We start from the raw sequence: 19,520 nt of genomic DNA, 5'->3' as shown, positions 1-19,520 counted from the left end.
CTTGGTTTGGGCTCAGGTCACGATCTCACAGTTCTTGGGTTTGAGCCCTGCATTAGGCCCTGTGCTGAGGGCGTGGAGCCTGCTTGGAAATGTCTCTCTTCCTCTCTCTCTCTGCCCCTCCCCCACTTGTGCTGTCCCTACCTCTCTCAAGATAAACTTTAAAGAAAAAAAAAGAAACATTGGTGTTTTGGGCAGGAACATACTTCACCATGGCAATGGTCTTGTGCACTATAGGATGTTAAGTGTATTCCTTGCCCCTCAGCACTTCCCCATCAACCCTGTCAGCCATTGTAACAACTAGAAGATTCCCACACATTTCCAAACAGCCTGATAGATCCCAGGTGAGCAGGATTTGCTGCACCCCTGCACTCTCCCACCTTCCCCACACCCCACCAACATTTCCGATGTTGCCTCAGACTACTCTCCCTGCAGTCCTTCTGCTCCTGTCTTACTTGAACAACCAGGTGGGTTCTCTCACCAGGACTCTGCCTCTGCTGTGAGCACTCACCCCACCCCCCAACCCGATGGCACAGAATCCCCTCCTCCAGGCCTTTTGCTCAGGTCTTATCTTCTCAGGGAGGCCTTCCCAGGGTCCCCTGTTTGAAATTGTAAACCCCCTTACTCCCAGGTCCCCTTCTCTGTTTTATTTTTCTCCAGAACACCCCTCCCATCAGATGTGCTGTATGGTTTCATTCTTAATCTTGCTTAGTTTTTGGTCTGTCAGCTTCACAAAGGGAGTTGAGGATATTTTGTTCACCACTGTACCCCAGTGCCTGGAACAGTAGTAACTGGCACACAGTAGACAATCAAATATTTTTTAAGTGAAAGAACACACATGCCATGAATATACACTTATGTAGAGAAGAAAACAAGCACTTTTAAACCAAGGAATAAAGAATTGATTTCATACTTTGCAAGGACTGGAGTATACTCAGTCAGGGGTGGGAGGTAGGGGGAGTGGTGATGAGAACCTCAGTTTCTTCCTCATATCAGTCCAGGAAGACTTCCTGAAGGAGGTGGAGCTTTAGGACTCACCTTCAGCTCATATGAAGGAGATTATAACACCCTGGCAGCTCTCCCAATCCTGATGGCCGTAGGCAACAAAGGGAGTCAAGCTAAAAGAGTGGTGAAGACTTTTCAGGTAAGGAAGTACACTTCCTGAATCTTATTTCCACCGCGATTTACCAATGTCTGCAGGAGACTACAGCAGCTGATGGAGGTCCAAGTTGAAATAGCCCTCCTAGGTAATGTGTGCCTACCCACCCACCTCTCAGAAAAACACACCCCAAAGAATTACACAGACGCAGGCTACCCAGAGCTTGCCTTCCAAACTTCAGCAGACAAGAAGAAAGAATTCAGATTCGCAGCCATGCAATGGCATATTTTACAGCTATTATAAAAGAATAAGGTGGCTCTTTTTATATTGAATATGGAAGGATCACCAAATGGATATTAGGCGGAGGAAGCAAGGTGCAGAACAGCATATAGCTTACTGTCATTTGTGTAAAAAGAAACACACACACATAAACACAAATATATACAAACATTTATGTATGTGTGTGTGTGTATTTGCTTGAATGTACATGGACTATCCGTGGAAGGACTCATGGGAAGCTGCTAACAGTAGTTTTTGGGGGTGGCGATGGGGATGAAGGGGTTGGAAACGGGGTGGGGAGACACTTCACTATCAACTCCTGCATTTTTAAATTTTGTGCTATGTATTATTTATTTGAAAAGCGTAATTTAAATTTAAGTTTTTTAATGTTTATTTTATTTTTGAGAGAGGGAGAGAGGGAGAGAGAGAGAGAGAGAGAGAGAGAGAGAGAGAATGAATGGGGGAGGGGCAGAGAGAGGGAGACAGAATCTGAAGCAGGCTCCAGGCTCTGAGCTGTCAGCACAGAGCCTGATACAGGGCCCCAACTCAGCAACCCGACAGATCGTGACCTCAGCCCAAATCTGACACTTAAGTGACTGAGTCACCCAGGAGCCCCAAGGGTAATTTAAATTTTAAAAAGAGCACAAATAAATTAACAAAATGAAAACCAACAGGGACAGGTGAAACGTTCAGCATTTTTGGTGTTAAAACGAAAGCCACTTGCACAAGTACAGGCCACCAGAAGTCTGAGGACAGAGTCCTTCAGCCCTCGCTGACCTCACTTGATAGGTCCCACTTGTGGCCAGGGGCTGAGAAAGCCAGTGGGTTCCCAGGTGCCATCCAAAGCTGGGCAGGATCCAGAACCTGCCCTGCTGGTACAGGGTGAGGGAGGGGCTCCCTGTGCCCAGGCTGGTCTGCCCATACCTCCTGGGCTAAGGACTCATTCCTAGCTCCTGTGTTCTAGAAAGCAGTGATGAGGTGGCCACACAGAGCGACCCACAAAGCCAGGTGGAACAGGAAGTGGTAGGCTTAGGTGTGTTCTTCTGAAAGGAAAAAAAAAAAAAAAAAAAAGACAGGCGTGGGGGGTAGGTGTGGATCATGGACAGGAAGGCAAGGAAAGGAAGAGATGACCCTTCTTCAAATGTTTGAGGGATTGTGAAGGAGAAGTCGTCCTGTTCTGCACCGTCTGGAAGCCACAGGGAGGTAAGGAAGAGCGCTCTACCTTCAAAAACCACTTTCTGACTCCAAAGGTCCTAAAATAACAGCAACTACTATGCTCTTTTGAGTCCTTACTGTGTGCCAGGCACTTGCCTTGCTTGGTGCTTTATTGGCATTTCCTCTTAATTTCCACAGCAATCCTATGAAGTTAGGACTATCCCTATCCGCATTTACAGATACGAAAACCAAGCCTGTCGCTACTGAGTATCAGCTCATGACGGAGTCAGGATTCAAACCTAGTGCTACAAATGAAGCCATATGCTTCATCATAGGTTGGGCCAGAATCCCAAGATTATGTGATCCTATAAAGCACAAATGTAAACACGGGAAGCTAAGTTACAGCCGGGATTCTCTCGCCGACATGTCTTGGGTACATGGGAAGCTAGGGGAGGTGGATGCTGTGCAGAAGTCGGACCTCGGTGGCACCATCCTGATCCCTGAAGCCGCCCCCGCCTTCTCCCCTTCTCCAAAGGGGATCCACTCACACCAGCCTGGGCTGGGGCCTACGGAGGGAGGCCTGGGAAAGGATCCGCACCCTCGTGCGGAGCGGTCATGGTCTGGGGCGGGAGGAGCCGGCAGGGCCGCGGGCGGCGGCAGCAGGAGCAGCAGCGGCCGCACGGTGACGCAGCACGGAGGCCCCCCGACCTCCCCCTCGGCTCCCGGGAAGGCGCGGGCGGCGGTGGCGCCGGGGGCGCTCCCAGACGCCGTGGGCGGGCGGCGGTGCGCTCGCCAGGCTGAGTCGGAGGGGGCCGCGGGGCGGAGAGATACCGAGGGGAACGGTCACACTCGAGAGACTGGCGGGGGCGCGGGGAGAGGGGACCAGGGAGAGGGGCAGGGCGGCCTCAGGCGGAGGCCGGCAGCGCGAGCGCGGCCAGGCCCCCGGAAGGCGGGCGGGGGCGCCGCGGGCCGGGCCGAGCCCGAGCGCACAGGTGCCAAGGCTGCGCCTCCGGAGCCGGTGACTCAGCGGCGCCGCGCCGGGCGGGGGAGGGCTGGGGGCGCGGGGCGCGTGCGCGCGGGAGGCGGGGGGCGCGCGGCTTCCCCCTGCCGGGGTGCCCGCCCCCGCGGGGGAGCGCAGAGCTAGGCGCGGGGCGGGGCGCGGCGCGGGGGGCGGAGGTTCCATCCTGCTGTCAGCAGCTCGCCAAGCCGCCCACGCAGCCGAAAGCCCGGCGGCACGCGCCCTCCCCATGGAGAAGCCCCCGGGGAAGCGGCCAGAGGAGGAAGGGCTTTCCCCAGGCTTTCCGAGCGAGTTCGGGGGGCAGAGGTTCCTGATTCCTGAGCTCTCCCCTCCAGCTGCTCCCGGTTTTCATGCAAAATCCAGAGGGAGCCCGGTGGAAATTCCTTGGGCACTTACAGCTGGTAGCCTCTGCAGCATTCACCTCGTTCCTCCCCGACCTGCAGGGAACGTCCTACACTGCAGGGGTCTCCTTTTTCTTCTTGAAAGGGAGAGTGAATTCAGTCTCCCTCTATCCCCCTTCCTGAGCTCCCTTCCTAAGGCTCCTATCATTTGGAAGCCACTTTTCACGTGTGAGCGAGGTCCTTCGTGCTGCAGCAACCTCCTAACAGCTCTCCTTTTCGTGGACTTGGCGAATCGAGGGGAGACAGAGTTGAAGAGCTGAGCAAAGAGTGATTGTTCCCTTTGATCAAAGAAAAAACCAAGGCCCAGAGAAGGGGAAGGATTTGCACCAAGCTTATACTTGGGGTCTGTGAGGGTGGGCACAGCATTCAGAACTCAGGGGTCCTGACTTCCCGGTCAGAGTCCAGCCTGCTTCTGGAATACCCTTGGGCCCCCGGCCCTCCCTGATTGCGTCTTAGCATTTAAGTTGCCCCAAGAATGTCAAAGATGCCAAATAAGGCGGTTCGGAAGCATCCAGGGTATCTCTGTAAAGACCAGACTGTGCACAGGAAATACTGAAACTAGACACAAACAAGAGATTCCCAACTGCTTTGCAGAGTTTGTGTTGCTGTTGCTGCTTTAAAATAATCATTGGGTTGAACTGATGTGTTGAATGAAAATCGTGGTGCATTGGAATCATTTATCAAGGAAGAAATCGTGGAATTCCCTTGCCTCTCTGCCTGGGATGGGGAGTGTATTCCTGGTTGGAGGCAGGGAGGCAGCTGGTTTGACCTGATGGCTCCAAAGCCCTGAGAGGTCATGTGGTGCCAGGCCCTGGCCGAAGCTACCCAAAGTCAGGTTCAGGGAAAACCACAGGGCAGCTTTCCATGTATCACACCGCTGCAGGCTACTTGAACTTCCAAACATGGTACCTCAATAGAGAGTCTCAGATCCCCAACCCCTGCACTTGCCCACCCTCCAGACAGCCTTCCTCTCAGGAGCTCACAGCCTTTGGAGGCCAGGTCTCTTTCACACCTGCAACAGAGTGAGGGAGTGGAGGCATTATAGACTCACCCCATTTTACAGAGGGGAAGACCCAGCAGAAACTAGCTAGCCAAGAGAGATGAAGTAAGTCATGCAGAGAAAGGAGATAGAACCCAGAGTTCTGACAGTATGACCAGAGCGGGGTGTCCTGGGGAAGTGGGGGGAAGACCCGCTGAGTCCTGCTGTGAGACCTGCATGTCTTTATATGGTGTCCGTTGTGGTCCATTTCCCCAGCCCAAGTAACCCACTCACCCATGCACAACTGCACCCACTCAGTCCCGCAAGCACGTCCACACCTTATACACATCCACTCACCCTCCCTGAAGTGTCCTGACATTTCCATCAACACAGCTGATACTGCCTGGTAGAGAAATAGGAGTAAAGAGGCCTGGAGCTTGAGACTGGTTCCCATTGCATTCTCCCAGGCCAGAATCCAGCTCTCTCTTCTCTTTCCACTTGGACACATGGCCACAGTTTGGGTTTCCTTTCTCTCCCATCATCATAGACCTTTTGCCTATTTCTTATACAGCCTTCTGACAAGGCCAAGGGCAGATCAGGGAGGTGGTGTGGGTGGCCCTGAGATGAAACACTCAAAGGGCTTTCTCATGCTTAACTCTTAACACAGCTTCCCAGGCTCAGGACCAGACTGGTCTGGGGTCAGAGGCTGGGGGCAGTGGGAGGGGAGGCTTCTCCATGCTCATGGATAGCTATGGGGGTGGGCTCAATTAGCTGGGAGGAGCCCTCATATGCCTCTCACTCCCCAACTGGCCTTAAGAGCTGAGCCACTGATCTAGGTTCTCATGCATACTAACTGCAGAAACTGGGCTGTTGGGCTTAAGTAGAACCTACTTCCCCTGTGGGGCCTGCCCTCCAGTTGAGATCTTCTTCAGCTTTGACACCATACCCTTGCCTCCCTCCACTCTGCAACTGCTGAGCCGGCCTGGATCGTACATATTAAGAGCTTATTTATTCAGGCAGTATTCATCAAGCACCTACGAGATGTTGAGGTAGCCTCTCATCCCCCATTTGTTCCAGGCCCATGAAGTACCAACCTCTCCTTCCTGTTAACCCTTCCTGTCCACAGGTTCCCACTGCATAGCAAACCCCAATAGAGTTGCCAACTAAAAAAGTATTTTAAGATCCTAAAAAGGATCAAAAGAGACTACCAAGTGTCAGGATCCTCCTTAAGTTCCTGCCTTATGACTTGCACATGAAGCTCACTGAGAAAGTATCCCTCTACGACCCAGATAATTACTTTTCCAAGACACGCCAGTGCAGGAGTGCCATGGGTCCCCCTACCCCTTTGCTTGCCAGATCCAGGCAAAGCAGTGCTGGTTCCCTGAAAAATACAGCAGAGCTGAAAATCATTTAGGCTTTCAACAGCCTCCCCCATGAGCCCTTCAACCTTTTGTGAGCCTCATGCCTGGTCCCTTAGTCAATCGGTGCCACCATGGCATCCTCCTTCCTTATCAAATCGGCTCTTGGACACTGCTCAAATAAAACCTCTTTCATGCTGAAGTGTGAAGGCTGATATAGCTAAATGTGTTGTTTTTCTCCTGTCCTAGGAGAATTTGCATTTTAACAAGGGGGATAACCTTGAAGTATCGTAAGGAATCTCTAATTGTGGAGTTGTTGGCACAGGCAAGCTAGTCTGAAGGCAGAGACCTCCCTGGGTCCCCTGAATCGCCATAACTAGCTGTAGATTTGGCCTTGTATGCCCACAGCCCATTACCGTATAGTGTCAGGAGAACCAGATGATGAGTTCTAGGCCCAGTTCTGCCACTGACGCATCTGGAAGCATCAGTCACCTCTCGGGCCACAGTTTTCTCATTTGCCAAATGAGAAGTCTGGACCAAAGGACTTTTTAGTACCTTTCCAGCTCTGACTCCCCCTAAGGGCAGGAGGACCCTGATCCAGCTCCTAAAGCCCTCCAGCCCCTACAGCTGTGGCCAGAGGGAATGGCCTGATGCCAGCACAGAGTGTGGGCAGGGACTTGGACAAGACTGCATGGCCTCTGTCCACAGTAGCCTGACTGCCTGCTGGTGACAAAAGGTACCACTCAGCACATACACTGGTCCTGCAGAGTTACATAACCCTCCCAGATGGGATATTCCAAACAAAGAGCAACAGCAGAACAGCCCATGCCCCCACGGTGCCCAGGGCCACACATAGCAGGCTTTGCCTGTGGTGGCTTCACTGTCACAACCACCCTGGGATGGAATTTCAGAAGCCCACTCTCTTTTCTGTTTATTTGTTTGCTTGTTTGTTTCTTCGTTTCTCCTAGATGTTATTTCATCTAAGAAAGTTCTTTTTTCTCTAGGCTTGATCAGAGAAAGTAAAGCCCTCCCCCAGCTCCCTGCCTTTCCCCTCAACCACCACCCCAAATCCCACAACACATCAGACTCTCCTTTTCTCAGTCAATCTCTGCTGTTGTTTGCAACTTTTTGACCTCAGAGGTAAGCAAAGAGCAGGTCTACCCTTCCATCCCCAGGATGGAAGAATTTGGAAGAATGGATATAGCTTTCATTCCAGGGAAGTTGCAAGCATTCTCCTGGTTCAGATTCCATTCCCCTCACCCTTTACTTTAATCCTTGACAAGTTCATATACTAGATGAGACTGTGGTTTCCCCACTTAGAAAATAGGCAAGGTCATTCTTATCACCATGGGGCACTGGGTGATAATTCAGATCCCTTTGATTTCCTTAGGAGAAGTGCAAATAATCTTACAATGATGCAACAGAAGACACTTAGTTGAGTTTAAGGAAGTATTTCCCAACTATAAAGTCATGGGACCTCATCACGGATCACCAAGGGTTAGAGGATTTGTCCTGCTTGGCTGCATTTCAGGGTAAGCTCCACATTCTCATATCTGCAATAGCTTGGGTATGCATTGTCCAAAGGTAGAAGGGTAGATGAGAAAAGGGCACAGGTGGAAAGCAGGCTTGGAAGGATGGAGGAATCCTGAACTTGGATTCTAGTCTTTCACTGTGGTCTGACTGTGGATGGGCCCTAGGCCCTGGTTTCTTTATCTGTAGAAATACTACAATGTATTGAGCACTTACTATGTGTCCTGAACAGTACTAACAAATGATACTATTTAACTTTTAGATTTTACAACAACTCTTCAACGTATATATTACTTCTCATTTTATAAATGAAAAAAACAGAGGCTTAAAGAGGGAAAATAATGAATGTAAAGTCTCGTAGATGTTAGAGCAGGATTCATACCCAGATTTGCTTAATTTCAAAGCCCATGTTCTTTTTGAAAATTTTTTTGTAAATGTTTATTTTGACAGAGCGCAGAGGAGGGACAGAGAGAGAGGGAGACAGAATCCCAAGCAGGCTCTGCATCGTCAACATGGAGCCGGATGCGGAGCACAAACCCACAAATTGTGAGATCATGACCTGAGCCAAAATCAAAAGTTGGACACTTAACCGACTGAGCCACCCAGGTGCCCCACAAAGGCCATGTTCTTAACCACCTAGGTCTTGAAAATTCTGTGATTCTGTGGTTTCCTTACGTTCTTTTTAGCCTGAAAAACCTAATTTCTCCCTCATTCTATTCCTGATCTTTGTTTGTTTGTTTGTTAATGCCCATGTTCCTTGAAATGGAGGTGACCACCTTCCTCCATGGAAACAAGAAACCCTTTCCAGCCTGTATGAGAACCTACACTTTGTGCTTTTCCAGAAGCAGAAGAGGAAGGTGCTGCAGTCACCCAAACCTTGGAAATCCTGCCAGATGGCCTTGCATTTGGGGATCTGCCAGGCGCAATGAGAGTGTCCCCAGGACTTCTTATAAAAACCCCCTTACTAAGCAGCTGCTTAGTGTTCAGGGCCATAGAGAGTCCGTTTGGGCCCCAGTGAAAATTTTTGAGGGTCCCCAACAAGGTCAGTCTGTCTAAAAATCTTTACACAGGATTTAAATTCAGGATCCAAGTCTCTTTCTGGACCACAGGTCCTACTGCTCATCCCACCTTTCCCCTCCTTTCCCATATCAGCCTCACTTTCATTAGCTCTCCACCCAGACCTGACCCCATCTGCCTTTTCTCGTAAGTGACCTTTGAAACTCAGGCTGCACAGATATTTGCTGAATCAGCAGAACCAACTGCTGCTCCTCTTGCTTGGTTTCAGGCCAATAGGAAAATGTTCCAGGATGCCTTTGTATGGGGCCCTTATGGTGCTAACTCTGTGGGCCTGGGAAGGGCTTGGGGATATGGAAGGACAGAGCAGGATGGAGCAAGGCACAGGGAGCTTGTGAGGAGGACAGAGACCACTGGGTTTTCCCTGAAGCAGGGGTAACTTGTTTCTCTTGAATTGTGTTCTTTTTGGATGAAAAATTGTAAAGAACAGTGGTCTGGGCTCTTGTACAAGCAGGGGACAGAGGATCTTTATAAGTGCCTACTTTGTGCCGGCTTCTAGGTGAGCAAAAAGACACACACTCCTTCCTCTTGGTGAGCCTTCACTCTGGCCCCATTTTCCAGCTGACCGGCAAGAAGTCCTCTTCTTGCTGGGGGTAGAGGAAGAAAAGGAGGATATGCAGTTTGGTGAGCACTGACCTTCTTGTTGCTTCCCCAGCAAAGCAGGCCTTCCAGCTACAGGTAGACAAGGACTCTGAGTATCAAGGCCCTTCTTACTCTGTTGAAAGGGTTTATCCTAGTAGGAGGTGATTAGGATAGGGGGGACTGTACTTTTAGGGGATGGGATGATGTTCATATGCAATACAGGTATCTCTGTGAATTGAATCTTCAGGGCTCTGTCCTCCTTCCAGCTACCCTTGGCTCTTACTCTTCCTGACATAAACCCTTGACTCCAACCAAGATAACCTCTCTGGGCTCTCAGTATGACTTATATGCTCCCCCTTTTCACCCTGTTCTCTTCTGATAGAGGGTGGCTCTAGGCAGCAGCAATCTGCTTATATTTGTTTAGATATTTCTTGATATAAGTCTCATGTATGTTGAACAAGTACTATTTGCTTCTTTCCTGTTTTTCCCCAGCACAGGTTGTACAGTTTTGAATGGACCAGACACTAGATAAAATACAGCTGACTGACTGACAGACCTTCACAATCTCTTAATAGCTCTCAGAATGGGCCAGACTTGAGCTGCCATCTCCAGGAGGACAACCCTGACTCAGTAGGAGCAGAGACACCTGCTCCAATCAGCATTTTAGACAACAGGCTAAGAAGCACATCTAATGACTTTCTAACTATCCTTCAGCCTCCAGTCAGTGTGATACCATGGAGCTCAAAAATTGACCTAAGATTTATTTCATGCTTAAAGGACGGGAGTAGAGAAGAGGAGACTTCCCTGGGCAGCTTACGTGGAACCAACGGATAGATAGAAGGAAGAAAATATGGGAGAGAGAAAGAGTTTGAGGGGAGAGAAGAAAGAGGAAAGAGAGAAGGAAGGACAAAGAGAAAGGAAAAAGTGGTGAGGAAGAGAAAGTATAAAAGGAAGACAAAGGACAAAGGAAGAGAAGAGAGGACAGGGGCTACTACTGAGCCACCCAGACTTCATGGCTACTTGGAGGTGGGTGTAGGAGCTGAATTTGATTCACAATTCAGGAATCTTACCCAGACTCTGGTAATCCTCTGCTTAAGGGTTGGGGAACACGGGAAAGCCCTGGGATCCACCAGCTCTAAATGCATGGCTGGGTGGGTGTGCAAGCATGTGCTCAGACAGAGGAGCTGTGGTCACACTGAAGCAGTAGCCTCAGGGAGGGTCATGTGCTTCCATGGCAAGAAGTAGACTTTGCCAGATCAGTCTGAGGCTCTGACTCCAGCCAGGAAAAGGGATAATCAATTCTGTAGATGCTGTGAGCCTTGATTGAAAAAATAAAGAGGAGGAAGCTAGATCACTGCTTTCATTAAGAGGCAAAAACAGTGGGGGCTGGAGCTTAGCAAGAGCCAGGAAGCATGCAGAGAAAGAACATTAACCCCTCCAGCATCTTTCTTCCATGGTATGTCTGCACTCACTCACCCCCTCATCACTGCTTCCTTGGCCTGACCTCCAGGGCCACCACCTTCCCATCTCCCTCAGCGAAGAAGGGTGAGAGGCCAGGCTGCATATTAATGCAGATCTGATGACAATTAAATGATCCATCATTTTTTGGTTCCAGGTTCCCCAAGGCTCTTGCCTCTCCTGGATTTGGGCAGGAAGAGGAGTTCTGAGGATAAGAGACAAACCGTGTGGGAAGATAATGCATCTAACACAATGCCTGGGCCCTTGTAACCCGCACTCAACCCTCAGCAACCTCACCAGGGCTGCATTCTTACTATAACGAGGCCAGAGAAGAACAAGTAAAAAATGAGAAAAGATTTCAGTAAAATTATGATCCAAAGACCTTATCTGCCATATCGTCTTCCTACTTCAGCACGCCCAGTAGAGAACTGATTCAGCAGGGAGCTCCCCAGGAGAAACACCAGGGAGAGGGCTGCTGGCTCTGCTCTTCTCCTCATCTCACCCTATCCATAAAGATCTCTCTCTCTCTCTCTCTCTCTCTCTCTCTCTCTCTCTCTCTGCCTGCTGGCTGCATCTAGCCCTGCACCATCGAGAGGTATGGGCAGAGGATGACAGCCATACAAAATGGGGGTCACGGGTAGAAAGCAAGGTGGGGCCAAACACGTAGTCAGCAACAATGATTTATTCCTGAGGTTCTGTGGGGGTGGAGGGGGACTTAGGTTGAAGTTAGGCAGAACCGTGGAAAGAAATGAGTGGCACAAAAGGCACAAAAGGCATTCAGCCAGCCAAGATGTCCATGATTCACACCCAAGGGGAGAGAGAGTTGCAGGGAGGAGGTAAGGCATTCTCTCTAAGTATCTTGGTATCCAGCCTCAGAGAGAGCAGAGGGAAAAGCTGGAGGATCTGGAGGAAGGAAGGAGCCACTTGTGGTATTAACCTCTTATTGCCTGGCACAACTTTCTAAGGGAAAGATTTTTAACAACTTCCACTCTCCTCCACCATTCTAATTACTTCTTATTTTTGTTTTGCTCCTATGGGAAGCAAAAGCAGGACAAAGGAGAAGAAAAGATGAGGACACTATGGTTTGTCTCTGGTTTTGACTTGTGAGGTTGGATAGGAATCCAAGTGATTCCTAAATCCCTGGTTTCCCAGCAAGAGCACCTGGGAAGGAGAGTTTGGGCTCTCTAAGCTACTTTGGGGACCACAGTAAAGTCCTTCTCCAAGAAAAATTAACTAAATCATTCTTGCTCATGCTTCCCTGAAGGGATGAAAAGAAAGTGTGAAAGAGAAGGGAGATATCAAAGGGCATGAGGAGAAGAATCAGGTGAAGAACGATAATTACCAGGAAACTGTGGCTGCCCCCAGGGAAATGAATGGACTAGTTCTTCCCCCCTCCCCCCCCCCATTTGGGGGAAAAGCCAGGCAATACCTTGTAAGAATATTATCTTTTTTGAACCATGGGCACTGAGGGAAAACTGACTTTCTGCTTTTTATGCCAGATAAGGAAAGAAAACCATGAAACTGAAGGAAGAGCAAATGGGCCATTGAGGGACCTGGGGAAGAAAGCCGCATTTTCTTGGGGCCTGAATCAAGTGCTATACATCTGCCAAGCCAGATCATCCTGGATCTTCACCCCTAAGAGCCCATGGTTCCAGTCAAATCTACCCTGTGAGCTAACATATCCTGACCCAACTTCTCTAACTATGTAGATGTGAGGAGAAAATGAGTTTTTAAGGAATACATCAAATCTTCACAAGTATCTGCAGACCTAAAACATGCTGAGACTGGATGAAGGTGGGATTCTTGGCTCTCCTCCTTCCTCTCCCCACCCCGCTCTTCCTTTAGCATCACCATTGTCAGGGGCAGGTGCTGACTAGGTACTGATTTCCCCTGAGCTGTTCTTCCATGCAGTTCTCCCATCACCTGTATAATCAGAGGAAGGAAGCTGATATGTAAAGTAAAGAGCTTGAGGTTCTAGAGTCCCTCCCTGGGGTTAATGAGTATATCTCTCTCAGGACCCAACATGAGGATTCCTATGATCACCAGATAACCAAGCGGAAACAAGATTTGCAGTCACCAGCCATAACAGAGAGATTTAAACATCCAAATACGAACAATTCCTTTTGTCAACTATCCCTTTCATCATCGTTCCCTTTCCACAATTGCCAACCACCCTACACAGAAATCCTCCTTGAGTCAGAGGAAAAAGCTATAGCCAGACTGAGACCTCAGGCTATAACACAGTCCTCCACCGGCTTGGTGGGATGTGTCTTTGCACCCCTTTAGTTCTATGGGGATTCAGAAGAAAGATGCCCACTCAGGTCAGAGCAGAGTAAGCTTCCCCCAAAGAGCCACTCCTGGCTTTGACTCCCACTGCATCACTTAAAGAGCCAGACTTGTTCCTCTGGGAAATGCTTTCTCTCACCCTTTATCTTCCTCTACCTCCAGCTCCCCTGCCTTCTCACATCATACCTGCTTTTCAACTGTATCCCCTGCATCCTAAATTTTCTCAGATTCCAATTCTACTCTGCCTAGACCCTAGCCGTTTTAAAGCTCTTAACATGTCTCTTTGCCAAGCCTCTGTCTTTTTCATATCTCACTCTCCATTCAAATAATTTTACTACCCAAACTCCCTTCCAAATTTTTCCTAACTTAAAAAAATTCAACTGTTCTTTTTTCTTTGGTTTAATTTTCACCAAAACTTCCTTCCAATCTTGTCGTCTTTAAAACCTCTTTAAAACCGGTATCCCCAATAACTTAAAACCCATTTCTTTCCTCCTTTGCCCCCAGTAATGGTCTGGATGCTCTCTTTTGCTCCAGCATCCCCTCAGCCCTCTCAAACACTGATATCAATCAATCCCTCTTTTCCCCCAAATCTCCTTGACACACTTCTACCTCCAAGCATCTGCTCATCTCTTCACTTCAGGTTACTCTAGTCCTTCAGACTCTTAGGTGCACCTGGTTTTCCCCTTATCTCCTCCTTTTACCCATTTGCTTCCCTGTCTGTCACAACAGTCCCCATCCCTTCTTCCCCACTCACTCGGGTCTCCTGCTCAGGACGCCCTTGCCGAGGGCGGCGGGGGATTTGTGCTGAAGGAGGGTTCCAGCGGCAGTGCAACAACTCGGGGGACGCTCTTTCTCCTTGTCGGCGACGGCCCCGGGCGCCACTGGGTGCTGGTGGGGAGACTGGGGTGCGTGAGCCCTGCTGCTGGGGCCCGGCTGGGGCTGCACCAGGAGCTGTCCGTGGTGCTGAAGCGGTGGCTGCTCCGGCGCAGGCTGCGGCGCGGCAGGCGAGAGCTGTCCGTGGTTCTGGAGCGGTTCCTGGGCCCCAGCGGCGGCGGCGGCGGCGGCTGTGGCCGGGGTGATGGGCAGCGGGGCTGGCGACGGAGGGACGAGCCCGGGCGGAGGTTGGGCTTGCAGCAGCTGCTGGTGCTCCCACAGGCTGCGGTTCTCGGCGCTTAGCTCGTCCAGCCGCCGCTCCAGCTCGTCGATGCGCTGGCGCTGGGTGTGGATGAGGCTCTGCTGGTTCTGCACGATGGCCGTGAGCTCCTTGAGGTAGAGCACGGCACGCACCGGGTTCTCCAGCAGGCTCTCCATGCCGCCCGCCGCCGCCTGCGCCCTGCCTGCGCCTCGGCGGGCGGCGGGGAGCGCGAGGGCGCGCAGGAGCCGAGCAGCCCCAGCGATCCGCTCACCTCCCTCTCCAGCGGGCCCAGCCTCCCTCCCAGCCGCCGGCGCCGCGTCACGGCCACACAGACATTCACACACGCACCGAGGGGCGGGACCGCGGCGCCAGGGCCCACCCACCCACCCTCCCACCTCCGGGCTTAGTGAGGAGTCTCAGCCTCCTGCAGGGCTGACAGGAGAAAAGGGAGACGACTGAGGGAGTCGGGCGAGGGGAGGGTGGCGCGGGGGCAGCATAAACGAGAGACTGGAGATAGATAAATCAGGGGAGAAAAGGAAAGCGGCTGAGGTAGATGTACCTGTGCTGTGAGAGTGCGGTGGGACGGGTAGGAAAAGAGAAGCAGATAAGGAAAGAGGGAAAGAAGAGGGAGACTGAGAGAATGTTGGGGGGCGGGGGAGAGAGAAAGTGGCAAAAGGAAAGAGAAATGTATTTAAAACGAGGAAGTCATGGGACTCTGAGAGGTCATGATTTCTGTTTCCTATGTCCAGCCATCCCAGAGGTTAAGGGTCATCTTAAACACCTTCTGGAATGCATGGGTGGCTTAGTAGGTTAAGCCTTGACTTTTGCTTTCGCCCAGGTCATGATCTCACAGCTCGTGAGATGGAGCCCTGCGTTGGGCTCTGCGCTGAGAGCAGGGAGCCTGCTAGAGATTCTGTCTCCTCTCTCTACTCCTTCCCCGCTCTCTCTCTCTCTCTCTTAAAATAAATAAATAAACATAAAAAGTATTTTTTAAAAATTTGAAAAAGACCTTCTAAGGAGAAGTCACACTTGCCCCTTTTGTACTAAACAATATATTCTTTTGGGGAATTCCCTGAGACACAAAAGTCATAGAACTATAGGGGACCCTAGAGAACATCTAGTCCTTCATTCAGCCAAGAGGAAACTTAGGGTGAGAAGTCTGTTTATGCTGGGTGTTCTCTGGACAAAACTGTCCTCAGGACAATTTTGGCCACTCTAATATGAACATGAACTAAATATACCAAACCCTGTGTGTCATGGGTTCATGCTTCCAGAAACTTCTGAAGAGATTATTCTGTGTGAAAAGCAATTATGGGGGCACCAGAGTGGCTCAGTCAGTTGAGCAGCTGACACTTGATTTTGGCTAAGGTCATGATCTCACGGTTCATAAGATCGAGCCCCACATTGGGCTCTGTGCTGACAGTGTGGAGCCTGCTTGGGATTCTCGCTCTCTCTCTCTCTCTCTCTCTCTCTCAAAATAAATGAATTAATTAAAAAAAGAAAAACATTTATGAAATGCATCCTCCTAACAAACACTGAGCTAGGTGATGGTAAGATCAAGATGACTAGGACGGAATCTTTGGCTTCTTGAAGCTTACAATTAAGTAGGTGAAACAGGTAGTAAATACTTAATTTTGATATATGATGGTGGTTGTATGTTATAAGATAGAGATATGCCCAGAGTGCTACAGGAGCTCAACAGCTTGGAGTATCTAGGAAAGTTTCTTGCAGAAAGTAACACTTAAAGTGGAAAGGATTTTCCAGAAAGGGGGAACAGAATGAACAAAAGATCAGAGATATGAATCAGCATGAACTGAATAATTCATAAGTTACTACAACAAATGTACATGAAACACCCATTAGTTGCTAAGTAATGTACTAGGAACTATGCAGGCTATACCTAGCATAGATAATAAATTTATGGTTTCTATAATCAAGGAGATTATAATCAAATACAATAGGTATGGTGTGCACATGAACAACTAAAACACAAATCAAAATTTCTGTGAGAGCTCTTCAAGCCAAGTGCCATAGGAGCTCAGGGGAGGAATAGATTGTGTTTGACTACGGTGATCTGATCAGGAAGAGGTGTTATTCAGCTAAGCTATGAAGGATGGAAAAGATTGCAACAGGTAGACAGAACGGGGGAGCGGGGCAGAAGATGGAGAAGATATGTGAGACAGCAGGAAGGACTCAGGAATGAAATAGAGCACTTTAATCTAATTTGGCAGAGAAATGACCTTTTCCTCTGGGCTATAAGTCCTCTTAGCATATCTGTTACTGTACTGCTCTACTCTCCACACAGGTTGTGTTCCCCCAAGGTAGGCCTATTTGTGAATACCATGTGTCCAGTGAGCTGGGCCAGCCAAGCCCATCTGGTGCCAGACTTGAATGACCTTATGGGAAAGGATATGTGCTCTGCAAATATATTGGTTTCTCTGCACCTGCAGTATGTTTTTATTTTGCTTTCCTCCCATTTATTTTCCTAAGAAATTTCCTTTTGTAAAGAATGAAGGAAGGAGGCTTATCCACAGCTGAGCCAACAGTTGGGAGAACAGAGTACCAGGAAGGATCCTTCGGTAATGATTCCCCCAACTAAAGAATGGGAGTTGAGGGATAGAACGAGGGTACACAAAAACTGAAACACTTTTCTTCTGAATTTTCTTTGCTTGTCTAGTTGATTTGTTCTTCATGAGTTGGGTGCTCATAGAGACAACACTATTTCTATAAGTAAAACAGCCTGCATTATTATCCATAGGACTTGTTGGAAATGCAGATTTCTGGGCCCCATGTTAGTCCTGCTGTGTTGGAATCACTAGGGATGTGATTCATTTTTTAATTTTAATTTTTTTCTTTTATTAAAAAATCCACTTTGTTGAGTTACAGCTTGCATGTAATAATATGCACCCACTTTGTAAGCACAGTTCAATGAGTTTTAACAAACATATACACCCATGTAATCAAAATTAACATCATTTAAAAAAGTAACCTCATGCCCCTTTGCAGTCAATTGCTCTTATCCTCAGTCCTGGTCTACCATTCATCTGCTTTTTGCCAAGATAAATTAGTTTTGCCTGTTCTAGAATTTCTTGTAAATGGCAATCATAGAGTATATACTCTTTTGTGTTTGTTTTTTTGTGCTCAGCATAATGCTTTTGAGGTTTATTTATTCTGTAATGGTATCAATAGTGTGTTCCTTTTTATTTATGAGTGGTCTTATGTGGTATGGATAAACCATAATTTATCTATTCACCTGAAAATGGACATTTTGGTTGTTTCTAGGTTTTGGTTATTTTGAATAAAGCTGTCTTTGTGTGAACATATGTTTTATTGGGAGGAAAAACCTAGAATTGGAATTACTGAGTCATATACTAAATATATATCTAACTTAATAAGAAACTCAAATTGTTTTCCAAAGTGGTTGTACTATTTTTTATTTTCACCAGAAATGTATGAGAGTTTCAGGTGTTTTTGCATCCTCACTAACACTTGGTAATTTTAGCCTTTTAAAACTTTATCACTTTGAGTGAGTAGTAGCTTTAAAATGGCTTTAATAGATATTTTTCTGACTAATGCTGTTGGGTATCTTCTCATGTGCTTATTAGCCATTTATCTATTTTGTCTGCCTACTCTTTCTATTGAATTGTTTCTCTTATGTATTGAGTTGTAAGAGTTCTTTATATATTCTGGAAAGCAGTCTTAGTCAGATGTATACATTACAAATATTTTCCCTAGTCAGTATCTTCCTTTTAATGTTCTTAACATTGTCTTTTGAAGAACAAAGGTTTTTATTTTGATGAAGAAAAACACTTGAAAAAGAAAAACATTTTCTTTTATACTTAATGTTTTTTGTGTCCTATCTAAATTTTTTTTTGCCTGTCCCAAGGCCAAAAACATGTTCTTCTGTATTCTCTTCTAGAAGTTTTATCTTTTTTGCTTTTAAGTTTAGGTCTGTGATCTATTTCAGGTTAATTTTTGTGTTTGCTATGAAGAGTCAAAGTTCATTTCTTCCTTAAATGTTTGATATAATTCATCATTGAAGCCAAACCTGGAGGGTTTTTTTGTGAGTAGATTTTTAACTACAAATTCAAGTTCTTTAATAGATACAGGGCCATTCAACCAATCAGTTTCTTTGTGTATTCATTTTGGTAATTTGTGCCTCTGGTAGGGAGAATGGCCACCCAAAGATGTCTCTGTCTTAGTCCCCAAAACCTGTGAATGTGCTACCTTACATGGCAAAAGCAACTTTAAATATGTGATTAAATTAATGATCTTGAAATAGAAAGATTATCCAGGATTATCTGGATGGGTCCAATGTAATCACAAGAGTCTTTGTAATGGGGCCGTGAGAGTGTCAGAAAGGAGATGTGACAACAGAAGCAGATGTCAGAATGGGGCATATGCTATCTGGGGAGAAGAATCCAGAAAATGCAGGTGGCATATAAAAGCTAGAAAAGGGAGGGAAACAGATTCTTCTCCAGAGCCTCCAGAAAGAATGCAATCACACCAATATCTCGATTTTAGCTAGGTGAAACGCATTTTGGACTTCTGACTTCTGGAACTGTAAGATAATAAATTTGTAAGATAATAAATTTGCTTTAAGTCACTATGTTTGTCATAATCTAACAGCAGCAATAAGAAATGAATACAAGTGTCTTTCAAGAATGTATCAATTTCATTTGAGTTGTCAAACTTGTTGGCACAAAGTTGTTTATAATATGTTCCTATTAGCCTTTTAATGTCTGTTGGCTGTGTAGTGATGGCTCCTGTTTCATTCCTGATATTGATAATTTGGGTATTTTTAAAAGTCAGTCTGGCTAGATATTTATCCATTTTTATATTTTCATATAACCAGTGTTTGGTGTCACTGATTTTTCTTTATTGTTTGTCCATTTGCTATTTCATTGATTTGCTCTCATGTTTCTTTTTTCTTTTTTCTACCTACTTTTGTTTCCATTTACTTTTTCAAAAAAATTTTTTGATGTTTATATTTGAGAGACAGAGACAGAGACAGAGACAGAAATTGAGTGGGGGAGAGGCAGAGAGACAGAGACAGAATCTGAAGCAGGATCCAGGCTCTGATCTGTGAGCTGTGAGTACAGAGCCCAATGTGGGGCTTGAACTCACAAACCATGAGGTCATGACCTTAACCAATGTCAGACACTTAAC

At 47.5% G+C, this 19,520-nt stretch overlaps 1 protein-coding gene across 10 annotated transcripts in view; it reads right to left on the bottom strand.

The window, feature by feature from the left end:
• Window positions 1–14,626, bottom strand: part of IQSEC3 (IQ motif and Sec7 domain ArfGEF 3) — a 108,841-nt gene extending 94,215 nt beyond the window's left edge. For 7 of the 10 annotated variants that reach the window (XM_086714345.1, XM_086714347.1, XM_086714350.1 and 4 more), the window contains exons 1-2: window positions 13,971–14,625; window positions 9,373–9,477 (exon numbers count right to left, since the gene is read on the bottom strand). In XM_086714345.1, coding sequence (XP_086570471.1) covers window positions 9,373–9,477; window positions 13,971–14,527 — 662 coding nt within the window. In that variant the 5' untranslated portion in view covers window positions 14,528–14,625. Of the gene's footprint in view, window positions 1–9,372; window positions 9,478–13,970 lie in introns of all 10 variants that reach the window. The other 3 variants (XM_025930352.2, XM_086714349.1, XM_086714346.1) reach the window with 2 other exon arrangements.
• Between the last annotated feature and the right edge of the window lie 4,894 nt (window positions 14,627–19,520).

Source organism: Puma concolor, chromosome B4 (genome assembly GCF_028749965.1).
Source record: "Puma concolor isolate L17-30 chromosome B4, mPumCon1.1.hap2, whole genome shotgun sequence".
Classification (NCBI taxonomy): Eukaryota; Metazoa; Chordata; class Mammalia; order Carnivora; family Felidae; genus Puma; species Puma concolor.
The sequence above is the reverse complement of the archived record's forward strand: the minus strand, read 5'-3'. Positions and strand labels throughout refer to the sequence as shown.